General features: G+C 42.5%; 1 protein-coding gene across 3 annotated transcripts in view; it reads right to left on the bottom strand.

The window, feature by feature from the left end:
- Positions 1-511: 511 nt before the first annotated feature.
- zfhx3b (zinc finger homeobox 3b) overlaps positions 512-22,301 on the bottom strand; it is a 336,831-nt gene continuing 315,041 nt past the window's right edge. For all 3 annotated transcript variants that reach the window (XM_086070592.1, XM_086070593.1, XM_086070594.1), the window contains 5 exons: positions 16,641-16,777; positions 15,945-16,145; positions 14,041-14,158; positions 8,357-13,867; positions 512-6,942 (listed from right to left, as the gene is read on the bottom strand). In XM_086070592.1, the coding sequence (XP_085926718.1) occupies positions 5,213-6,942; positions 8,357-13,867; positions 14,041-14,158; positions 15,945-16,145; positions 16,641-16,777 (7,697 nt within the window). In that variant the 3' untranslated portion in view covers positions 512-5,212. The remainder of the gene's footprint in view (positions 6,943-8,356; positions 13,868-14,040; positions 14,159-15,944; positions 16,146-16,640; positions 16,778-22,301) is intronic.

Raw genomic sequence — 22,301 nt, 5'->3', positions numbered from 1 at the left:
TACTTTGTTGCTAAAGTGCAGTAAACTCACTCAAATTTGTTTTTCCCCTCTGTCATTTGTTCGATTTATATATGAAAAATCTTTCTTTATGCATCAAAATATTGCCCACTCACTGAACACTTTATTAGGTATACTTTCGCAATGTGACTATCGTTAGGCTTAGGCGATGAGTTGTATCAAAACATTTTCCTTTACAAATATAAACCTCCCTTTTGATTGTCATTGTCAGAGAGCTTTTAATTTAACAATGTTTGTTTTTGCCTAAGAAACGTCAATCGCATGTCAGTATGATGCACATCAAATTACCGCAGGCTTACATCTGCCCTGTCAATCAAAAGTGAGCATGATTTTTGTAAAGGCACAATTGTTGCTCTTGTATTGTATCTCATAAAATTGAGGGGTACCTAATGTTCTGTCCAGTGTGTGATAATTAAGGAAAGGCTACACCAAATCTGAGAATGAGATGCATATCATGCGAGCACAAGAGAAGAATGAGTCCAAAGCCCGAGAGTCTATGCTCATACTTATTTTAATGTATCACAATGAGCAAGAAACATACTTGATGAAATATTTTCAAAGGAGTATATTCAATTAACATCTACAATCAACTTAACTAGGACAACAATGTTTTGTGACAAAAGTTTCTTTAAAAGTCTGAAGTTCCATGTGGTTTGTATGTTTGTCAGTTTCCATGTCATTTGGTACAGTCTGGAAATCTTCATCATATAATTACAGTAACAAAAAAGCTAACAAGACTACAGTATAGAAAAGACATCAAGAACAACATTTTTGGTTTAACTTGCTCTTTTTTGTACATTGCAAGGCTGTTTTTTTTTTTTCTACCCTCAGCTGGGCTGCCTGGAGCCCCAGAGCCATGCTTATGAGGCTCGAACGAGGAGTCATTTCAGGAAACCAACAACAACAACAACAAAAAGTCTAAAAGGTTTAAAAAACAAAACAAACCAAAACAAAAAGAAAATTGTGGCACCAGAAGTCACAAAAGGAACAGATCGCCCCAAGTAACAGTTCATCTTTGAAGTTGGAGCAAACGGTTGTTTGGTTGTTAGTTTGGTTGTTGATTTTGGTTAATACGCTTTTCTTTAAGTGTACAACTGCCTTTTCCCCCCAAAAAAAATTACAGTTTGGAGAACCCGACCCCACCCTCTGCTGTTAATTTCTCTCTTTTTTTTCTTTAACAGAGAGCGGGTCGAGCTGCCGCGTGACTTGAGAGCTTTACTTGTCTAGCGAAGACAAGCGGAGGGGAAAGGGGAGACAGGTAGCAACGTGGAGGAGGGGAAAGAGGCGAGCGTCTCGGTCTGTCCTGTCCTGAAATTTGGGAAACGTCCATCAGGGAGGCAGAAGCGGAGGCAGATGGGGAGAAAGGAAAGAGGAAAGAGCAGCTGGAGACAAGATTCACTTTTCTCTCTCTCTGTCCGTCTGTCACACATCGTCCGTCGGTTCCAGAGTCCGTTCTCGTAGTCACTAATCGGATAAGGAGGTGGTATTTAAAGCTGTTTCGGAGCCTGCCCTCGGCTCCCGTGCCCAGTTTTGGTGTGCCCACAGCCTCTCATGTCCTTCGGACAAGAGCTCCAAAGCTTCCCAGAGTCTTAGGTTGTTGTTTTTTTCAGTCCTTCTTCATCTCAGAAACAAACAAAAAGTGATGTCTTGTTTTAAATATATCTTTATCTGCATACTGGTACGCGATCCTTTTCACAGTGGGCAAAGATGACCTCTACGACATAACCTTGTCGCTTTTTCAATGTCCATCAAGTATCCCAATGTAGGTTTTGTGGAGACAGATATCCACAGTAACATTTTGATAAAATATACACTTCATTTTTTTTTTTGTGGGGTTGTGTACAAATGTTCTTTTGTTAACTGCAAAAAGCTTTGGCCACATTCATCTGATCAATGGAAGTAAAAGCTATCACAGTCACTTTGATCGCTTGATTTTCTCAATTACTCAGAATCGCGGTTCAGTTTGTTTTGATGTGTAACACAAAAACAAGGGGAAAAATAATCGGCTCTTATGAAACACGTGCGCGCACACACACACATTTTAATTCACTAACAGGCCATGCTGGGTGCATCTGATGTAGGGATTGGAACTTCCTCCACAAGAGAGCAAAAATGATTACGCTTGAACTTTGGAAGTAAGATATATTGGAAATAGCTTTGAAACAATTATACATATATTTAAAAAATAATAATAAAAAATCAATAAAGTGACCAGGACATACCTTTGTATTTGTTTCCTAATTTTAAAGAATTAATTCAAAGCTAGTGTTAATTTATGATTTAAAAATAATATACAGAAACCACAAAAACATACAAAAGACTTATAAGAAAATTACATGTTGACTTTATAGGGAAATAAAAATATATTTAAAGGAGGAAAACAAGATGAGTTAATTTAAAAACCCAAAAAAGGACACAATTTCAGGCAGACTGGATTTGAGAAGTGGCAAACTTGCAATGTCGATCTTTGATCTTAACAACATGCGATGGCACCAACACCAAAAGGCATTCGAGATTATTGGGGCGTAGACATATATCTATATAAATTGGCTGTACAATATTGGTCAAAAAGAAGTTCTTCACAAATTTAAATAAGTCTTGGTTTTGGTTGAAAAATATAAATTTTAGTTTGTTATCAGTGAAAGGGTGGGGGTACCTATGCACATCAATTTGCATTGCGATACGATGAAGCGGGTGACTTCTTTGGGACACGAAAGCCTCCGAGCCGTTTGAACCAAGGGACATCTCCAAAAAAGCTCCGAGCGAGCAGAAAGAATACTTTGGAATGAAGATGCCCCTCAAGACCTGTAATCTATGCGTAAAAGTGGCACCCTGCTTACACACGGGACAAGTCATTGCTGGATTTCCCTGCCAGGAGGGGGGCAATCGCACCACAGTTAAAAAGCTATCATTCGCCTTTGAAACTAGTATTATGTTGACTGGCAAAAAAATACGATTCAAACCGAGGAGACACATCAGTACCAGATGTATTATATACACTTTTTTGGTAACCACCATTACTTGCTTATCAAGTAAGCAACAATCACGACTGGATGGAGTGTTCCACGCCTGCACAAATGGATCTTTCAATAAAAATGTACACAACAGTGGAAACATTGAGTGAAAATAGATTCATGACAGCTAAAAGAATTCAAATGACAAAAGATCAGTCCTTGTCTCTTAACAAAGAAAACAACATTGTGGTATTTGGAATGCACTGTTCTTCACAAACGTCATTGGCTTCAAAACATTGGTCTGTCCAAAAAAGAAAAATCAGCAAAATGTCCTTTGGAACATACATATTCACAGTCTTCAAAGTTCCGTTTTTGCAACAAAAAACAAAAAGGTGTTGCAGAGAGGCAAGAAATTGGTTTATTGTTTGTTTTCGTTAAAGCTTCGCCAAAAGCAAAATGAGCATGCATCTAGGTACTTTTTCTTCTTCTTCTTTTAGAATACTACATTAGCAGCAAAACGCATGTCCTTGAAGACCAGACCAAATACATGATCTTAAAAAAGAAAAAGAAAATGGACATTTGGATGTGTCAAAAGTCAAAGAAAGATTCATAACTATTTCACAAACTGCAATGGCTCTGTAACGGTGCTACTCCACAATGCAAGGACGAGGGCCCTTTTTGGTTTTTGGTATTTACGTAAAAAAGCCACCTGTTTGCTTGCGAGGAAGCGAAAACGGCAACTCTGATGCGTACTGCTTTCTCTTTTAAAACTTCTTTCCTTTAAAAACAGCAACAAATTATCAAGTATAAAGAAGCCTCTTTTCTCATCATTATGCACCAATGGTGAAAAGTGTCTTTGGATTTTCTTTTTGTCTTAAAGCGTGAGAATTATTATTAGTATTCTTTTTTTCATATTCATGAATGACGACAAAATTAAAAGTGTAGCCACACTACACAGACAACAGAGGACCTGCATCGCGTCGACAAATACAGGACAGCCAAGGGAAATAAGTGCGAAGGTAAGAACACGTAGAGTGAGAAATGAGAGTCAGACAGTAATAAGTGCACGAAGGTAACAAAAAAAGTTAAATAAAATTAGAATTTCAATATTCGTTTTCACCCAGTTGATGCAGTACCAACTGACCCATACGTTTTAAATAACGCTTAAAGCGGTTCCTTCCTTGTCAGGACGGGAATCTGGATGAAAAACTCCCCAAAAGTTTGTGAATAAGACAGAAATCTCATTTTGATAAATGACCTGCCCATCATCTAATCTATCGGAATGATCAAGACAACATCAAATGAAGCGTCTTAAAGTTGGACAATACAAAAGCTAAATGTACACAAAAGTTTTTTTTTTTTTTCAGGCTACCATACTGCTTCAATTAATTTCCAATCCAACAATCTATTTAACACCAAAAATGTTTGGAACTTTTATAAATACACAGGGTTGTTGTTGTTTTTTTCACATTTGAAATCTAAATTATTCGTGGCCCATTCTTATGTCTGCAATGCTCTCTTTGTCTTGTTATGAATGGATAACAATTCTTCGCCATCTAGTCTTTTGTTCAACAGTTAAACTCAGCCAATTAACTGCCATTTTAATGCCCAGAAAAATGCCTTATCAATTTCCACTGGAATTAAAATGTGGTGGGAAATCAAGATATGAAGAAAGCAAGCGTGTAAAACATGGATTTGTGTCACAGAACAAAACATTTGCGAGCCATTGACCTGAGAATAAAATAGACAATACATTATTATTTCACTTTTGCAAGCCATTGGTATCTGAATGCTTAAATAGCAAGAACATGGACCGGACTATTCTCCCATACAGTACATACTGGCTTTGTGTGAGTGTGCTATTAAATATAAATTACTAGGAAACAAAAGGACATCTTCTTGACTCTGAATTTTTCAAAGGGTTTCTTGGGCCATGTGTCTGCATTCTTCTGCATCAATCTTCTTCTCTTCTCATATATTATTAATATGCATGTGTTTCAGTTGAACAAAACAAAACAAAATGCAAACCAGCATATTGATATGGGAAAACAATCCACTAACATTAAAGTTTTTGGTTACAAGCTTTGGAATTGCAGTAAGTCTTTACATCTTTTTTTCTGAAATTGGTTTGTATACCTTTAACGTATTTAACATTGCTGCTTTTTCTGTTTTTTTCCATTTGTGTTTTTTTTGGTCATTTTTGTCTTTTTTTTAAACATTGTCCATCACCGAAAGCTCTTTTACAATCTGATGGAGTCTGCTCCTACACTAGCGAGATTACTACTACAAGTACTACTGTCTTTGACAAAGCCAGGTTGCTGCGGCTCGTCTGCCGTCCTGCCCAGTCTGTCTGCCGACTTCTGACTGCTGTCAGAGTCAGACTCGTCAGTAAAGACGTCTGTTGGTATCGAGGTCTGAACTCCTGAGGTGCTCAATGAACTTGAGGTAACCGTTGAGGGTGAGGACACTGGAGGAAAGAGGGAGGAAGCATAGGAGGGACTGGCATTGGGCTTGCCGACTAAAGCTCTGGAGAAAGGGGCCTGGGGCCAGGGTTTGCTGGCAGCTGTGGCGTTGAGCTGGGTATTGGCGGAAGGGGAGGAGCAAAGGGGGGTGGACACGGCAGATGATGGCATGGTGGCTGATGTCGTTGGCGGCGGAGTGGGGCTGCTGATGGGATGAGTGGCAGACTGCGAGGTAGATGTGGTGTTAGGAGTGGGGAAGCAGGCTGAAGAGTGAGGTAATAAACTAGTAGCGTGCTCTTTGGCATTTCTGGCTGATCGCTTGATTGTTCTGTGTTTGTGCAAAGCCGATTCCAGATGTTGACTGAGCGCTTTTTCCCCATCCAACGTAGTGTCACAAGCCAGGCAGTCGTAGAGACTTCCAGCCCCTGCGCCTACGCCACCGGGGACACGCAGCAACATCTCTTGCAGGTTTGCCACAGACTGACCAAAAAAACAGTTAGACTTAAGGTGGGTAATAGCCGCTTCTTCCTTGGTGAAAACTGCTTGACACTTCCGGCATGCCAGTTTGTACTGCACCTTGGGGATGATGAATTGGTCCAGATGGGGGTCCACAGCTTTGCCATCCAACTTCTCATTCTGCTCAGCGCATACTTTATTATGAGTGGAGGAGGTGGAAGGTGTGGTGGGAGATGCTCGGTGGTGGTTGCCCTTTTGCCCCTCTGCTTTCACTGGATCTTTGGCAGGTTCTTTCCGATCCCCCGAGGATTTAGAGGGAGCTTGAGTTTGGCTTGCCTTGGGTTGCTGGATCTGCTGAAGCTGCCGCTGCTGCTGCTGTAGTGCCTCCTGCAAGCTCTGCTGATATTGCTGGTAATGCTGCAACAGGGACCCTGGAGACAGGCCCATCAGTGCTTGTGACAATGCAGGGTTGTAGGGGAAGAGACTTTCCATACCATACATCGGTTGCAGGTAACCAGGGATCTGTGGGGTGTAATACGGGGAAAAGCCAGGCATGAAGTAGGGCAGGAACTGGTTTGTGAGAAGAGCTGTAGGGTCTGACGCCAAGGCAGCCTGCAGGGCTTGAAGCTGGGCAGGATCTATCACGTACTCCATACCAGGCGTAGGCATAGAGGTGGCCGGAACAGCTGGGTCTGGCTTTTCCTTCTTGGCGCTGGCAGCAGAAGTAGAAGGGGCAGGGGTGCTTCCGGTGGATGACGGGGTTGAGGGCTTTTCGGGCTTTTCCTTGGGCTTTTCCTTTTCTCTTAACCTCTCCACTTCACGATCTTTGGGCTGATCAGGCCGGGAGACGGACGAGGTGCTTGAGGAAGCGGAGTTGGATGTGGAGGTTGGGCTCGAGTGGGAAGCAGATGTGTTTGTCTGTGCTGGGCTGGATGTGGACAGAGACGATGAGGAGGGAGGCTTGTTGGGCAATCCAGATGTGGGCAAGCTTGGCGAGGGAACGCTGGCACCAGGCATGTTCAGCAGGTTTGAAGGTTTAGGAGGAGTTAAAGCTGGTGGTACAAAACACAGAACAACAGAAAGGGCATTAACTGAGTTCAGGTAAAAGTATCCCCTAAAACAATACAAATTTAAAAAAACATATGCACACAGACACAATTTTGCCATTCTGCCTCATCTACTGTCCAATACATAAGCAAAAGATTCAAGATGTGTACAGAACTACTTTTCTGCACAGTAAATTCTGTTGAGTACATTTGACTCAATTTAGAGTGGGACCAAATAGTAGTAGTCTAATATTTACACTGCAAGAGAGTAAAATAAAGAATTGAGGAAAAAAATCACTTAAAATAAGCCACTCAAGGGTTGAAGAACAAACTCACAACCTTGAGCTTGGGAGACGGCCACACTACCACCTGAGCTATGCCCCTCCCCTCCTACTGTTTGCTTAATGTTTTTGGTCTCAAAACTCGTTTTTGCTCTTGAATTTAGGAAGATTCCAGCTGACACGAACAATATACTAAAACACAGCAGGAGCTGCGTGGCTCAGGGAGTAGATCGGCTGTCTCCCAAGCTGAAGGTTGTGAGTTTGTTTCTCAACCTTTGAGTGACTTTTATTTATATGTGTAAATGTTACTATAAAACTGAGTGTATTTGGTCCCACTCTAAATAGAATCAAATTTACTCTTAGAGAATTTACTGTGTTCTTCTATGACTTGGCACTACTAAATGTGAATACAACTTACGTACATTGTACAGCATGTTTTCTTACATAAGAAAACACTTTATAGTAGTAGTTTACATTTTTATGTAGTTTAAACTAATCTTACTATTATTGTGTGAAGGCTGAAGGCCTACATTTCCAATTTTTTGTTTCTATCACTTTTTTGACAGGCTTCTCCTCCCAAAAAATGTATCCGTTACACGTCATTCCAAATTCAACGTATTTCAAAAATTCACACCATGGGGGGTTACATTTTTTTTTCATAAAAAACAAAACCTGTATTCCCATAATTCAAAATGTTTTCCCTTAAAAATTCCCCATTCGTTCCAAGGGAAGCAATATTTCCCCCAAAACCTATTTACCATTCATTTCCATTGTCACATTCAAAATAACAGGTTCACATAGTTCCCATTTGAAATAAAAAAAAAATCTGCATATTCAGTTCACTTTATGAACAATTTTAAACATGCCACAATTTTGCACGTACCAAAATTTCCCCTTTAAAAAAATCCCATATCAAGACATATTCTAATCTACATTATTCACTCCTTCCTCAACATTACTTGACCGATTCAAATTATTCCAACTTCAACATATTCAGATAATTCCAAATTATTCCACATGCTTCATTTTTTTTTAATTCAGCGTTTCAGCATTGACATGCAATTTCTCCATAATTTGCAGATGTCTAGTATTTAGAATAAGATTTGTTTGTCATAGCGTGCAAAATAGCAGCAACATACCTGCGTTAGATGAGTTAAAGCTGGAAAGAGAGGGGCTTCCAACCCCTGGCAAGAGGACAGGTGGAATGCCTTGCAGACTGGAATAGGCTGACTGGAGATTCAGCGCCTGCATTGCAGGGTTATCAAACATTCCCTGTTGCTGCATGGCTTGCTGTTGCGCCAATCCCAAAACTTCATTGGCCTTCTTAATGCGATCCATCTCTTGCTGAGCCATAAGTTGACGGACAGTGGCTGGGTCAAAGTATTCTTTTTCTTTGTCAATCTGACTGCCAATGGTATCCTTCACCTTGGAGATATGCTGCTGGGAGAATATGTGATCACGAACCGAGAGGCGGGCACTGTACTTGACACCACACAAAGTGCATTCAGTCTTCGGCCCCTCATATGACGTCTGATTAATTCCAAAGTGCTTGGCCATGTTGAGCTTTGCCTTTTTTTCCTTGGCACGGGCATTTTGAAACCACACCTGAACCACTCTCTTTGGAAGTCCAATATCATTGCCAAGTACCTCACATTCCAACATGGTTGGAGTCCTGTAGTCATTGAAACAGGATTTCAATAATTTAAGCTGGAGGTTTGTCATCTGGGTTCGGAAGCGCTTTTGACCAGGACGATCGCCGCTGTCAATGCTCCTGGTGCCTGAAGCGCCAGGACTTGGCGAGCAAGGATCCCCCATGCTGGATGTCTCACTGTGTTCAATTATATGTTCATTTTCACAGTCCTTAGCATAGTAGCTAGTAGCAGGGCTTACGAGCCCTGAGGACATCTGGTCATCATTTTCAAGGATGGGGACAGTGCCCCCAGGCTTAAGCAGATACTCACTACTACTCTGGCTGTGTTTTGCGTCAGCACTGTCATTATCAGCATTAGCCTCATCACCTGTAGTGGTATCTGTGATGGCTGTATTAACAGAGGAACAGTCGTCATTATCCAGTTTGCTTTGATCAAAGCTGAGGTTCACAGCAGACATCTCTGAGTTCTCAAAATCTTCCATTCCTTCAACTTTAATTGACGAAGGACTCAGAAGTGCCCTGGGAGATGAATCCATTCCTCTATTTACAGGAGACATGGAGGAGCTTTGTCCATCCATATTTGAGGTCGCCATTTGGGAATATCCTGATGCCTCAAAGGCATCCAACTTTATTTGGATCCCCTCATGGTCAGGTAACATACCAGAGAGGGCTAAATTATAGCCAGCACGTTTGGCCTCGTGCCAATGACGAGAGCGAATGTGTGCCTCGAGGGCAGTTTTTGCTTTAAAAAGAGCTCTGCAAAAGGGGCATCTTCGATGAGCTTGAGCTGGCCCCACTGCTCTGAACTGGCCTTTTCTCTCTCTTGCTCTAGTATTTTGAAACCAGACTTGCACTACTCTCTTCTTCAGCCCCACCTCATGTGCAATGTGGTCAAGCATTTTACGTGTAGGATTAGAATCCAGTAAGTACTTCTGATACAGAATCTCGAGCTGCTCAGGTGTGATGGTGGTTCTAAGTCGCTTGTCTCTATGTGGCTCTTCACTGTTTGTACTGTCATTTTCTCCTGGGCTAGTGCTAGCTTTCTCCTCCAACTTCCTCTTCAGGGAGTTCATTGTAGATGTGGGGGTGGATGGAGAAGTGGCAGAGCTGCTGGGGATCTGGGGCATCGCCCCAGAGAGTAACTGACCTGCCAGGAGAGGATTGCTCGGGTCAAATAGCATGAAAGGCATGTCCATTGAGCGGTCAATGAATTGTGGGTGGATGAACTGATTCTGCACAGAGAGGAAGTGTAACTGCTGGTGCTCCTGCCAGTGCTCAAAGGAGGGGAAGCCAATCTTGCACTGATCACACTGGTATGGGATGATTTGCTGTGCCATTTGTTGTTGAGCCGAACTCATGTGGGGATTGTGGCTCAAGTGAGAGCTTTGAGAGGGCGGCTGGCTTGTCTGAGAAGCTGATGGACCACACTGCAGTTGCTGTTGAGTAAAGGAAGAAGAGGAATGTTTGTTGGGCTTGGAAATAGGTTGGATATTCTCTTCTCTCTGATGCCTGTGCTTTTGTGTCTCCGATTGGGGTTGGGATACATTTTCCTGCTTAATAGAGGTCTTATTTGGGGGATCAGCTGAAATCTCTGGTGCCTCTTTTGACTTTTCCTCATGGAGGTTTGAGGTGGTTGCTGGTGATGCCTCCTCCTTATCAGCTGAAGTGAGGTGTGAGAATGCTGAAGTTGTAGGTGGAAGTGGGCAGAGACTTGAAGAGGAGGGCATTGGGGTGTGGCAAGAGGAACCAGAGGGAGTGTAACAATCATTAGAAAAATCAACTGAATCCTCATTGTGGCTGTCATACTGTCCATCCTCATCTTCATCTTTGTAGCACAACTTCTTTTGATGTTTTATGAGATCAAATATTCTCTGGAAAACCAAGTTGCATTTTTTGCACTGGTAGTTCAGATTTGAGGTGCGAATATATCGGTCGTTTGAGAGTTCTCGTCTCTCGCCATCTTTCCCTCCATCAGTCTGGTTTTCGTAATTCTTTCTTGCCTTCTGGCGAGCATTTTGGAACCAGACAACAATGACACGAGTGGGGAGGTTCAGAAGGTTGGAAAGCTGCTCAAACTCATCGTCCTTAGGATAAGCATTGGCATCAAAGAAATCTTGTAAGATTCTCAGCTGGTAGTCTGTAAACCTAGTCCTAGAAGATCTCTTACTTCCATAGAAGTCTTGCTTTTGTGGTTCAGGGGAAGGTGGTTTGGAGTCAATTTTAGTATCTTCAAGTGTTGTGGTCGGTGGGTTATTGAAGTTGTATGGTGAGTCTTTGTTACGTTGTCTCTCTTTGAAAAGCGTGTTTCTGAACCAGTGCTTTATGACTTTTTGCTGCAGTCCTGATTTATCTGCCATCTCTTTAATCTGATCTTCGTTAGGTGAATTGTTTATATCAAAGTACTGTCGCAGGACCCGGAGCTGGTCATCTGTGATACGGGTCCGTGGCCTCTTGTTCTGTTGCTGCTGCAGCATGGCTGGCGTGAGCTGTTGTTGGTAGAGCTGGGCCAAGTCTGAGGCCAGGCTGGGTTCAACAGAGGATAGCTGAGAAGTCAGCTGGCTGGGCAAAGACTGGAGCGACATGGGCTGCATCATTAGTGGTGAAAAGATCGGCATATCCATTGACATGGAAATTTGTGGCATTGGAACTGGAGGCTGTGGAGTAGGTACAGTTGGAGGTGTGAGTGAGGGTGCAGACACAGGAATGTTTGGTGTAGGAGCTCTTTGGGGCGGAGGGGGTGGGGGAGGAGGTGGGGGAGGTGGAGCAGCCTCTGGTGTAGGGGGTCTCAGTGGATATAGTTGATCATAATTCTCTCTGTATTCCTTAGCAAATCTCTCAAGGGATCGGAATGGGAAGAAAGCCTGGTGGATATGCTCCTGGTGGCTCTTTAGAATCAGTATATTTGAAAACAGCTTGCCACAGGCTTCACATTCCAGTTTCTCCAATCCCTCAATGGGATCCACCACTCTTGTGATCCCACCTGGTCCACTTGATCCTGTCGGGCCAGTTCCCCTTTTCTGGGCTTTTTGTTTATTTTCATTATACTGAATGACTAACTCAAACCCAAAATTTTCCAGCAGGGCTTTGGTTGCGTTTCCACGAGCATCTGAAGCAATCCTTGGCGGAAGTAAGCCAGAGTCGTGGTTAATACTAGTTGAAATGTGTTGAATGTCCTTCCTTTCTTTTAGTTTTTCAATGAAATCTTTGTTGACATCCTCGTTTTTTTCAGTTGCATCTTTGTGTCTTTGAATATCTTTTTCGTTTTGCAAGGAGGGTGGCTTCTGCTTTTTTTCAACCTGCTGGTGGAGCGAAGCACTTTGTTGCAGCAATGCCATCTGTCCTTGTGCCTGTGAGTGAGAAGGCTGATGCTGATGCTGATGCTGATGCTGCTGCTGCTGCTGCTGCTGCTGCTGTTGCGCTTGCGCTTGCGCTTGTTGCTGAAGGTGGTGATGCATCAGTTGCTGCTGCAAGCAGCTCTGTTGGGCTGAGTTTTTGAGATCTTCGAGCAGCGAGGAGGTGGTTGCTCCTGTTAGGCCAAGTGCTGAATTACTGATGTTGATCTCTGGATTTAGCTGAAATTCTGCTCCAGGGATGTAGAAAGGAAACAGCAACTGCTGTTGCTGTAAGGGGAGAAGTGCATCAGTTGTCATGGGGAAGTGCTGCAGAAGTGCTGGGTTAAAGAGCTGGGATTGTAGAAGAGCAGCCTGCTGCTGGAGCTCTTGCTGAAGCTGAGCTTGAGCTTGGGCTTGAGCGTGAGCTAATTGCTGCTGTTGCTGAAGCTGCTGTTGTCCCCGTGAAGACAGCATATCTGCATATTTAGCCTTTTTTACGTCATTGTTCTCTGATGGTGACGACTGGCTGCTAACTGAGTTGCTAGTTTCGTGGCTTTGACTCTGGGAGTTGTTGTTTCCTCCAAGAAGATTCTGGACTGTTTGGGACCCAGAAGTGCCATGGTTGGTAGAGTTTGTTGTTGAGTTGCTTGCCGGGCCTGGACTTGCCGTTGAAGTGCTGATGATCGCACCTCCTCCACCTCCACCAGTAGCACTTGCAGAGCTAGTTATCCCTCCCGCGGCTTCAAGTTTGGCTGCCCTGGCTTTTGTTTGGTGTAGAACAGAGCGCATGTGGATCTCCAACGTGGAGCTCTGGCTATATGCCACATTACAAGTGCTACACTTGAATGGCTTGTTGTCAGGGCTGCTCGTAGGCTCCGGCTGACCAGTGGTGGACTCCTGAAGAGCTCTCTTCACCTTGTGGAGGTGGGAGACAGAGTTATAGTGAACTAGCAGAATATTCTTCTGTGTGAACGACTCTTTGCAGACAGTGCACTTGAATGGACGAGATGGATCTAAGAATTTCTCCATCGTAAAGTTAGGACCTTTTCGGAATGGCAAAGCACGTTTTGGTTCAGATGCAGCATCTTCCAGCAGTGAGCCAGAGTCGCTGCCTGTTGGGCTTTGCTTTTCCTCTGGGTCACTCTCATCCCCCTCTTTGTCATCTTCTCCCAGACCGCCATGTTCTTCACCAAGGGCTGCGTCACCCATGACCATAATGTCACCGTTCATCAACAAGCCCCCATACAGCTGCTGGATATCAGCTTCACTCAGCTCCAGGTGGCTTGTTTCCAAATGTTTCTTCAAGGCTTGTAGCGTCCTGAAGCTCCTCTGGCAGAGGCAGCACATGGTCGCTGCTCGGATCACATGATACTGGGAATGGAGCTGGAGCTTCTCCACAGTTTTGAAGGCCAAGCTGCACTGGTTACATCGATACTTGTAGACATGGCGATCAGAAACAGGTAGCTGAGGCCTTTTGTTGTGAACTTCATTGAAGTGCATCTGGAGAGAGTTGGACGATTTGAACACTTGATTACAACCTTTCTTCCAGCACAGAAATCCAGTCGCATCATCCTTCTCCGTCTGTTGTTCTTCTTGAGGTGACTTGCGAGCCTCAGCTATTTCTGTAGGAAGTGAAACTCCCTTCTCCAGATCAGCATCTAAAGCATCTGTGGAGAAAACAAGAGTATTGACAAATACTAATCTGTATAAAACTGCGTATAGTCTAACTGAATTTACAAGCATACAAAATGTGATTTCAATCTCTTCAAAATACCTGAAAAACATGTATTTTGTTTGAGGGATAGAAAAAAAATCTTGGGTGAAAAAGCCAGACACTAACCAGCTTGTTTTGTTGTATCTTCAGTGTTGGGAACAGCATGAGAGGGATTGTGAGACTCTCTTTCTGGACCAGGAACAGGTATGAACATGCTTGCTGGTAGGACATCGGTTGCTGTCACCTGAGGGAAGACAAACAAACAAAAAAAGCATTCATTATTATCATTTCATGTGCTAAAGCAGGGTCCCCAAACATTTTTGCTCAAGATCTACTTTTCAAGCAGTCTGCCCAGGGATCGACTACCATGACTCCAATTCTGGAGCATAGAGCTCTACCTATTCTAATGAATTTAAGTAGCCCAGCACCTTATTTCAATGCTTATTCGGATAATAAGCTGATTTTTTTTTTTTATGTCGTGACCTACCAATACTGTAATATCTTTGCGATATACTGGTCGATCAAATTTCAGTTCTGAAGCATCCACAACTAGGTAATCTAATCGAAGCAGAGTGATTCTTATGGAACAGAGTTTAGTAGAGCAATATACTAAACACAATTTTAGAAAATTTATGATTAGTGATAGGTAGCACATTAAAAATTAACATACTGTAATCATTCATTCTGTGCCTCTCACTATTGTCTGGCAGAATGGAGCCGCAAAACAAAAACAAAGCAGAATGATTTGAGTCAACTACTTTATTAGGCTATTAGAGGAAAGAGCAAAGTATCCCAAGGTCACTTTTGAATTGGCCCGTCTAATTGGCAAACATAGTTCAAAATGGCTATCATCCAGCCAGACCCAGAATTAATGAAGCTCATTTTCATTTCTGCAGTCTTACACAGACTGATAATGAAGCAGACTGTGAGGGACGGCCGGGGGACATAAAGAACTGTTTGTAACTTGTATGCCCTTACACAAAAAACGTTTTGTTTAATTAGGAAATTCATATATGCGATTAAGAAAACAGCCGTACTAGTAGCCAAATAGCTGGGGGGTATAATTAAACATTTATACCAATTATATGATGATGAACTAGCATGAGGCTTTAATTAAAACCCCGCACTAAAACATTGAAAACACCCATGTGGGGGAATAAAAGTGTCTGGAAACAAATCCTAGAAAGAGGCCTGAATGAATTTGGGTGGACAGAACTGAAGGATGTGAAGACAATGGGATGATGAAAGGAAGGCGAGAGCATATCATTATGCATGCTTGGCAAGAAATAAGTCACCTATTTCAGAATTAATTATGTTCCTCTCCTTAGATGAGAGTAAAGGATAAAGTAGTTTTCCATCTGCATTCACTAGTTATAAAAATGTGTTGGCTTTAATGTGTCTCTTATTACTGGTCTTCTGTCATGCTACTCTGTAGTGGTTCAGTACATTACAACCTCTATAAAAGAAATAAATATTGCAGTCTACCATACTAATGTGCTTGCCATTTACTTTCAAGATGGGGGGGATGAAGACGGCCAGGCGGTAGATAGAGCAATGTTTTACTGTGTGATTGTCCGGCCAGCTATTGAGCCGTACAAGATAGAACAGAACAAAGATTTGCTCAGTGATTTACAAGAAAACGGGGCAAATAAAATTTTATTCCCCCTTTGATGAGCATTATTGGAAGCAAGGAGACTAGTTTCGCTTGAGAACAATGCAGCAGTACACTGCAGTTGATATAAATCTAACTGCAGGCCTCAGTATCTCGCCTTCCATCTGTTTGTTTATGGAAGCAAGCTCACCGATTAATTAATTACTCAATCATTCAGGAGTTGGGGTTGTTCCCACTGAACCTTAATTCTTCATCTTGCAAGGTATTTTGGACAGTTTTGAGGTTAGGCCCTTTTCTGTTCCTGCCCACTCGTGTAAGGTTAGTTGACTGCTCATCACTACAAAAAAAAATCCACAAATCGCTGGCTTCAAACTTGCTGAATATGAGAGCACTCGTTCTGATGATGTCATCGACTTACTGTGGCGATGAGCTTGTCGACGCAGTCGGGCGCGACACTGTGCAGGTGCGTGAGGTGGAACTGCAGGTGGATCTTGTTGTTGAGCATGTCCTGGCACAGCGGGCAGCGTAACATGGGCTGGACAGAGTGCTGCGTCATCACGTGCATTCTGAGACGATTCAGGTCCGTGTTGGTGAACTTGCAGTAGGGGCACTGGTACATCTGCGTGAAAGCAGATGAGAGGGGTGGGTTGGTATATTCACAGAGGGTTAATAGGGTGAAATGGCTTTGTGAGAGAAGAGAAGCTGTAGATGAGGAGGGTAGGGTGAGGCAAGCCTTCCCCCCTCAAGCAGCCAGATTCCTCTGATCACAGACAAGTGTGTAATAGTGAGAACCACTCACTCTTGGCACCCACTTCAAAGTGCTCTCATCTGTCAGATACCTTATTGATTTTCCACCTTATACACAATTAGCAATGCGACTGCAGCAGAGAGGCTAAAATAATTTTGAGGAGAGTTGAAAAGAAAGTACTGAATACTATAAAAAGGCTCAGCAAGATGAATACAAAATTCATCCAAAGTCGTTCTACTTCTTCTAATTGGAGTTAAAGTTTTAAGCTGATAATGAGGGCTTACTAATTAGAAACCAAAAAAAAGTTGGACTTTCATGAAGCGCATGCATGGCTGCTCCTAAACGTGTGTGATTTGTGGCGCTCACCTGCTCTGCAGCTCGCTTTTCAGATGCCCTGGAACGCTTTGAGGACAGCGGGCTCTCAGAGGTCTCCGAGCGTGACGAGGGCCTTTTGCTAGGGATCGGGGAATCGGACTGGTGCTGTTCCGAATGGCCGGACACTGCTGAGCACACACACATGCACAGAGGGATAAAGAGGAGATGTCAAGATGAGTTGAAGGCTTGGCAGCTCGAGACAGGTCAATCAATATCAGTGAGGGTAAAGAGCTAAAGGGCTGTCTTTCGTAAATGTGCCATATCTACATTTAATGGGAAACGGGCAGTATATCACACACATTCAATCCTTCTTTCACGCTGCTTTTAACGCCAGAGCCATAGACAACGTCATATACAAATGTTAGTTTACCGCAGGGTGCAGCTTTAGGTTTCACCGCACCTCATATTTTCGGTCCACATGAGTCTTTCAAATCAAGGCAAAGTACATAAACACGGCCCCTTTGGTTCACATCCATGTGCGAGCTCTGTTGTGTTCTGAAACATCCTACGTGTATATTTTTGTTAAAGCAACAGTACGTATTAACATTTTTTTTATAACACCATCAAACTTATTTGACAGATAACCAGCTTGTAGTAAGGAGAATGGCTACTTTGCTGTCATGGCGACCCCGGGCCTTTTACTTCAGTGGTCTATAACATGGATGGACCAGCAATGATGATTAAACCAATGCATCATAAAAACATTAACTCATTTACTCTGCAAAACATAGAAATGTGTTCTATTTTAAATATTACAATGCTCCCAAAGACATATTTATACGTTTTTATGTTTATTTTTATTTTTATGCTAGAGCATACAAAAGGCTTTGATGCAGCCTCTGAAGAGAATGCTTAATGCAATGGTAGTTATTTAAAAAACGGCCAGCAGGTGGCAGCAGAGTATACGAGATCAGCCAGGACCATGTTGCAACAAGCTATTTTCCCCAGTGTTTTAAACTGATTTGTGAATAATGATGAAACTTAGCTATATTCTAATTGCTGCAAAACGGAAACAGATAGAAATATACATTTTATCCTGATGAAAGAAAAGACTAATCTTTCTTTTGACAGGTTTCATATTTTTATAGCAAAAGAATACAATATTCTGTGGGCCTTTCAAAATCAGTCAAAATCCAGTAAAACAGCCGGAAGCGAAGGGGGTTGCTTCAGTGAAAATGGCTGGGAGTGAATGAGTTAAGTATCATTAGTACTATTCTAATGGGATTCTCACAATAAAAATAAACAGCCTACAGAAAGTAATAGTTACATTTAACCAAATTCAAGTGAAGATCCATATCTTTGAGTGTAAATGACAACAATGCATATTAAAAGACTCATCCTATGTTTGAAGAGCAAAGTCTCACACCTGAGCAGGTGCAAAGCACTTTAAAACCCCTCAGTGCTACAAAGAAAGAGAAAATGGAAGTGGCACAAAGTGAATCATCACACTTAAACGCTCAGTTAAGCTGGAGCTTACACAGGACCCGAATTCACTCAGAGCCAGCACGAGGACAGCTACAAATTCACGGTGGAACATAAGGAGGTGCCTTGCAACTCACTAACAAGCCCATAAAGAGTTAAAATTGGCCTGATTTGTACAGTCGTAGAAGGGCAAATTGAGAACAGAGGGCACTGGTAGGGTGGGGTGCTTTGGCAGGGGGTCAGGTTAAGCGGGGCTGACCACGCTCTCGCTACAGACATTAAAATGTCACCTCCAATCAGGAGGAGTTGAGTTGATTACCCAGTGGGGAACCTGGCTTTGAACAACGCCGCCTGCGAGATCTCCCAGAGACACTGGGATCAGTCACCAAGACCCTGTTAGGGTCCAGTCACAGCCAATCCCATTAAACACATCCACCTATAAACAATGGGAATGTTAAACAAAAGGAGACTCCCATTCCTGACGCCAACCAACCGCTCAATCATGGCACGGCCCTCAACAAATCCTCATCAACACTACTTTGGTACTCTCCACCTTCCTAATCTTGTGTGGTAAAGCCAGGCACGGGTGGTTTGCTAGTTAGCATTATTTAGCAAAAATAACATATTCCTGAAAACCCTCGTGTTTTTGTACAATTTCAGTATTTTTTCTGCGTGAAGTTGGTATCTTGAATGGGTAAAATTCAGAGGCGGGCAATTTACTGCTGGTCAGTCATTCGGCATTCGTCAGCAGCCTAGGCACCTTTCCATCATCGCCAGTCCATCATTTTTTAAGCCAAACCAAACTGTACTTGTCCATCATTTTATTACATTTCTGTCATCATTATTTTAGGACTGACAGACAAAGGTGGGCATTTCGTCAGTAATGACGGACTGAGAGGTCTGTCGGTGCATGACCCAATTAGTAACGATTACATGTACACTGCTGAACGAAAAACCACTTCGGTCAGTGCTTAGTTGGTCATTTTCATTTTAAAGTTTCTCATCATTCGTCAGCAAAACGGGCATCCGTCGACTACTTATGTACTGATGGAATGCCCACCTCTGGCAACATTTCCAGTCCAGCATTTCAAACCTTCAGTGTAGGGATTCAATCTTTGCAGATGCCTGAAGACTAAGTGACAACTTGCTATCCATGTGAACACCAAGTTCTTGTTCCCCTTGATAAACATGTCTTTCACACGTTTTAGTGCAAACTACAAGTAACAAGAATTAGACAAATGCATCCTCCAAGCCTCATAATTAGAAGAATTAATAGGATTTATTCCAAGCCAATTCTATGTCAATTAGCGTGAGAAGTGACTGTTGAAAATGAGGAGCTGGAGAGCTTCCCACAAGGGACACCAACTGGCTTTCTGTCAGGGTGCGACACAGTGAGTGGGAGCTGCCAGCCAGGGGAAGCTTACTTGGACACAGTGTATCTGGTCACGGCCAATTGAGACGCCATAAAATGTGATCAGTTGATTTTCTCTTAAAATTCCTCCAGCCCAACGCCATCACCAGCACCATGACTAACATCCAACTAGCGCATGTATCCTGTTTGTCCTTGTCGAGGGGAGGATGAAAATAAATGACCGTCAAAATGGAGAGGGTAGGGTGATGAAAACAGTTGGATATCGGTATCCGAGTGCTGTTCCGCACGTTAGACACGCATATCTGTACAATATGAACAGGTGGTCACAACCAATGACCCGCAACATTGACACCAGATAGAGAATTGCGTTACTATAGCTTTTACAAGTGTTGGCAAGAGGAAGCAGGAAGAAGACTGAGCTTGGTGACATATGCAAGGAATATGGTGGAGAAAATATAGTATAGTATAGTATAGAATATGAATCATTTTTGAGTATTCGCAACTTTTGTCAAGTGTGTCCCCCACACAACCACAATCCTGAGCAAACCTCTTCTGACACATTGACAGCGTGGCACCTTGTTTGAAAGCACAAATGTCACAGCCAAAATGGAGTCAATTTGACGATTATTAATTCATGCGCATTTTCCATAAACCAGAGGCTTTGGTGCTGTTGAGTCCCATAAGTGAATTGGACGTTGGCACCTTGTCGCACCTCTCACTTGGCTGCAGTGTATTATTTAGGCAGCGGCGCACATTGCAAACGTGGCTAGAGTATTTTTGTCCTTTCAAGAGGAACAAGAACGGCTTCTGGACAGAAAGCGCGCCGACGGAAGGATCAGAAACGGGTCATCTGACGTTGAAATACATTCAGGGCAATCACAGCTGCCATCAATCTAGTTTGTGCTCTAATGACAGTACGACTCAGGTGGTAGATGGAGCAGCTGTTCGTTATTTGAAAAGTTGCTTGTTCAACTTTAGTTTAGTTGCTTTTGATACACTGTCACACTGTGTGTGAATGAGTGTTGTGTCTGATTCAACGTTCTGAACTTTTGAAGAAGGACTGCAAAACAGCGATGTGACAATGTCCATGCTTTATCTTTATTTCACAGCAATTGACCATGTTTAACTAATTTGCTCCCAAAAACGTACACAAGTGTCCCAAAGACGCATTTATCTATATTTTTTAAACGTTTTGTTTATGCTAGAGCATACAGAAGGCTTTGATGCAGCCACTGAACTGCAGAGAATGGGTGAAGCAATGGTAGTAATTACAAAAACTGCCAGCAGGTGGCAGCAGAGTATAAGAGATCAACCAGGGCCATGTTGCAAACAAGCTCATTTACCCAGAGTTCTAAACAGATTTGTGAATAATGATGAAACTTAGCTATATTCTAATGCTAATTGCCCCAAAACGGAAACAGATAGAAAAATACTTTTTCTTCCCTGATCAAAGAAATGACTCTAATCTTTATTTTGGTAGGTTCCATGTTTTTATAGCAATAGAACACAATATTCTGTGGGCCTTGCAAAATCTGTCAAAATCCAGTAAAAAAGCCGGGAGAAAAGGGGGTTGATTCAATGAAAATGGCTGGGAGTGAATGAGTTAAGTACGTATGAGACCCTAAACGGCCTTCAGTCCACCAATTGTAGATACCCGCTCTAAACCTTTCTCGGTCATTAATCCTGAGTCAATACCCACAATGACACAAGCTCTTCTCTTTTCATGATTCCAACGATACCTGAATGTTGCCTTTTTCTTTCTACCCGTTTTCTTAATCGTCTGTCGCTGCCCAGACCATTAAAGGCGTAATTATGGACTGAAAATGTCAAATGTAAAAATACGAAGAACGCAGTTTTAAACCTATGAATGAAAATCATTTCCTGTAACATATGGCAGTCAGTTCTGTTATTCAAACAAAATGACACACTTAACGGTAAAAGGGTGACTTGTGCATGACTAAGCGCATGGTCTCACAGTGGGCCAAATGAACACGATGACATGCATAGAAGCTATTAATTAGCAGGATTGTTATTCATCAGGCTGACTGGACAACAGGATGACGTGGCGTTCACCTTTACAGGACACACAACTGGAGCTTGGCCATTAGACAGCCTGCGCTGCAACTCGTAAACAGCGAGCTTTCAGGGGCTTGGCTCGCAAACAAGGACAATTTACGGCCTATTATCTTCAAAGACAAAGGGAATTATAATTTGAAGGATGACAAGCATCCAGAGGATGCGTTATGAATATGTAAACATTTTATATTGCTTCGTCTCCTGATTTGTCATCTTACTTTGACTTTAACAGCAATCTCAAAGCCGGGCTGCAAAAAAATGCCTCGTCTTCATTCGATAGGAAGTCACCACAAGCAGGTAAACAGCTTATATTTGTCTGCTGTTATATGCAAAACAGAATCTAATATTTGTCTTGTGCCGAGTGAGCACAGACTGCAATGCCTCCGTGGTGTGTCTAGGGGATGCTAATTAGCATGTTCATTATTCTGCCGACAGTTTATGCGTTCCTTCAGAATTACACCTGGACATGCAAAAACACATGGTGCAGGAACAGGCGCGCCAAGTTGTGCTTGTGAATATAATTTGCACTCACTAGCAACAACCACATTTATACATAGATAATGAATTGACAAGCATGCTAGGAAAAACATTGCCAAGCTAATTGCATGCCAAATAAAAACTTACATGTAGCACTCATTCAAACCCAAAAACGTATAAATATGTTTTAATACTTTTTCCTTCACTCCCAAAAATGTATTCATATGTTATTTTACAAAGGCTTTGATGCACCTTCTGACCTGAAAAGGTCGCTTAAAGCAATGGTAGTTATTACAAAAAACGGC

This window comes from Leptonotus elevatus, chromosome 3 (genome assembly GCF_054856555.1).
Source record: "Leptonotus elevatus isolate MCC_2025b chromosome 3, RoL_Lele_1.0, whole genome shotgun sequence".
NCBI lineage: Eukaryota > Metazoa > Chordata > Actinopteri > Syngnathiformes > Syngnathidae > Leptonotus > Leptonotus elevatus.
This window is presented reverse-complemented; position numbering and strand designations above follow the sequence as displayed.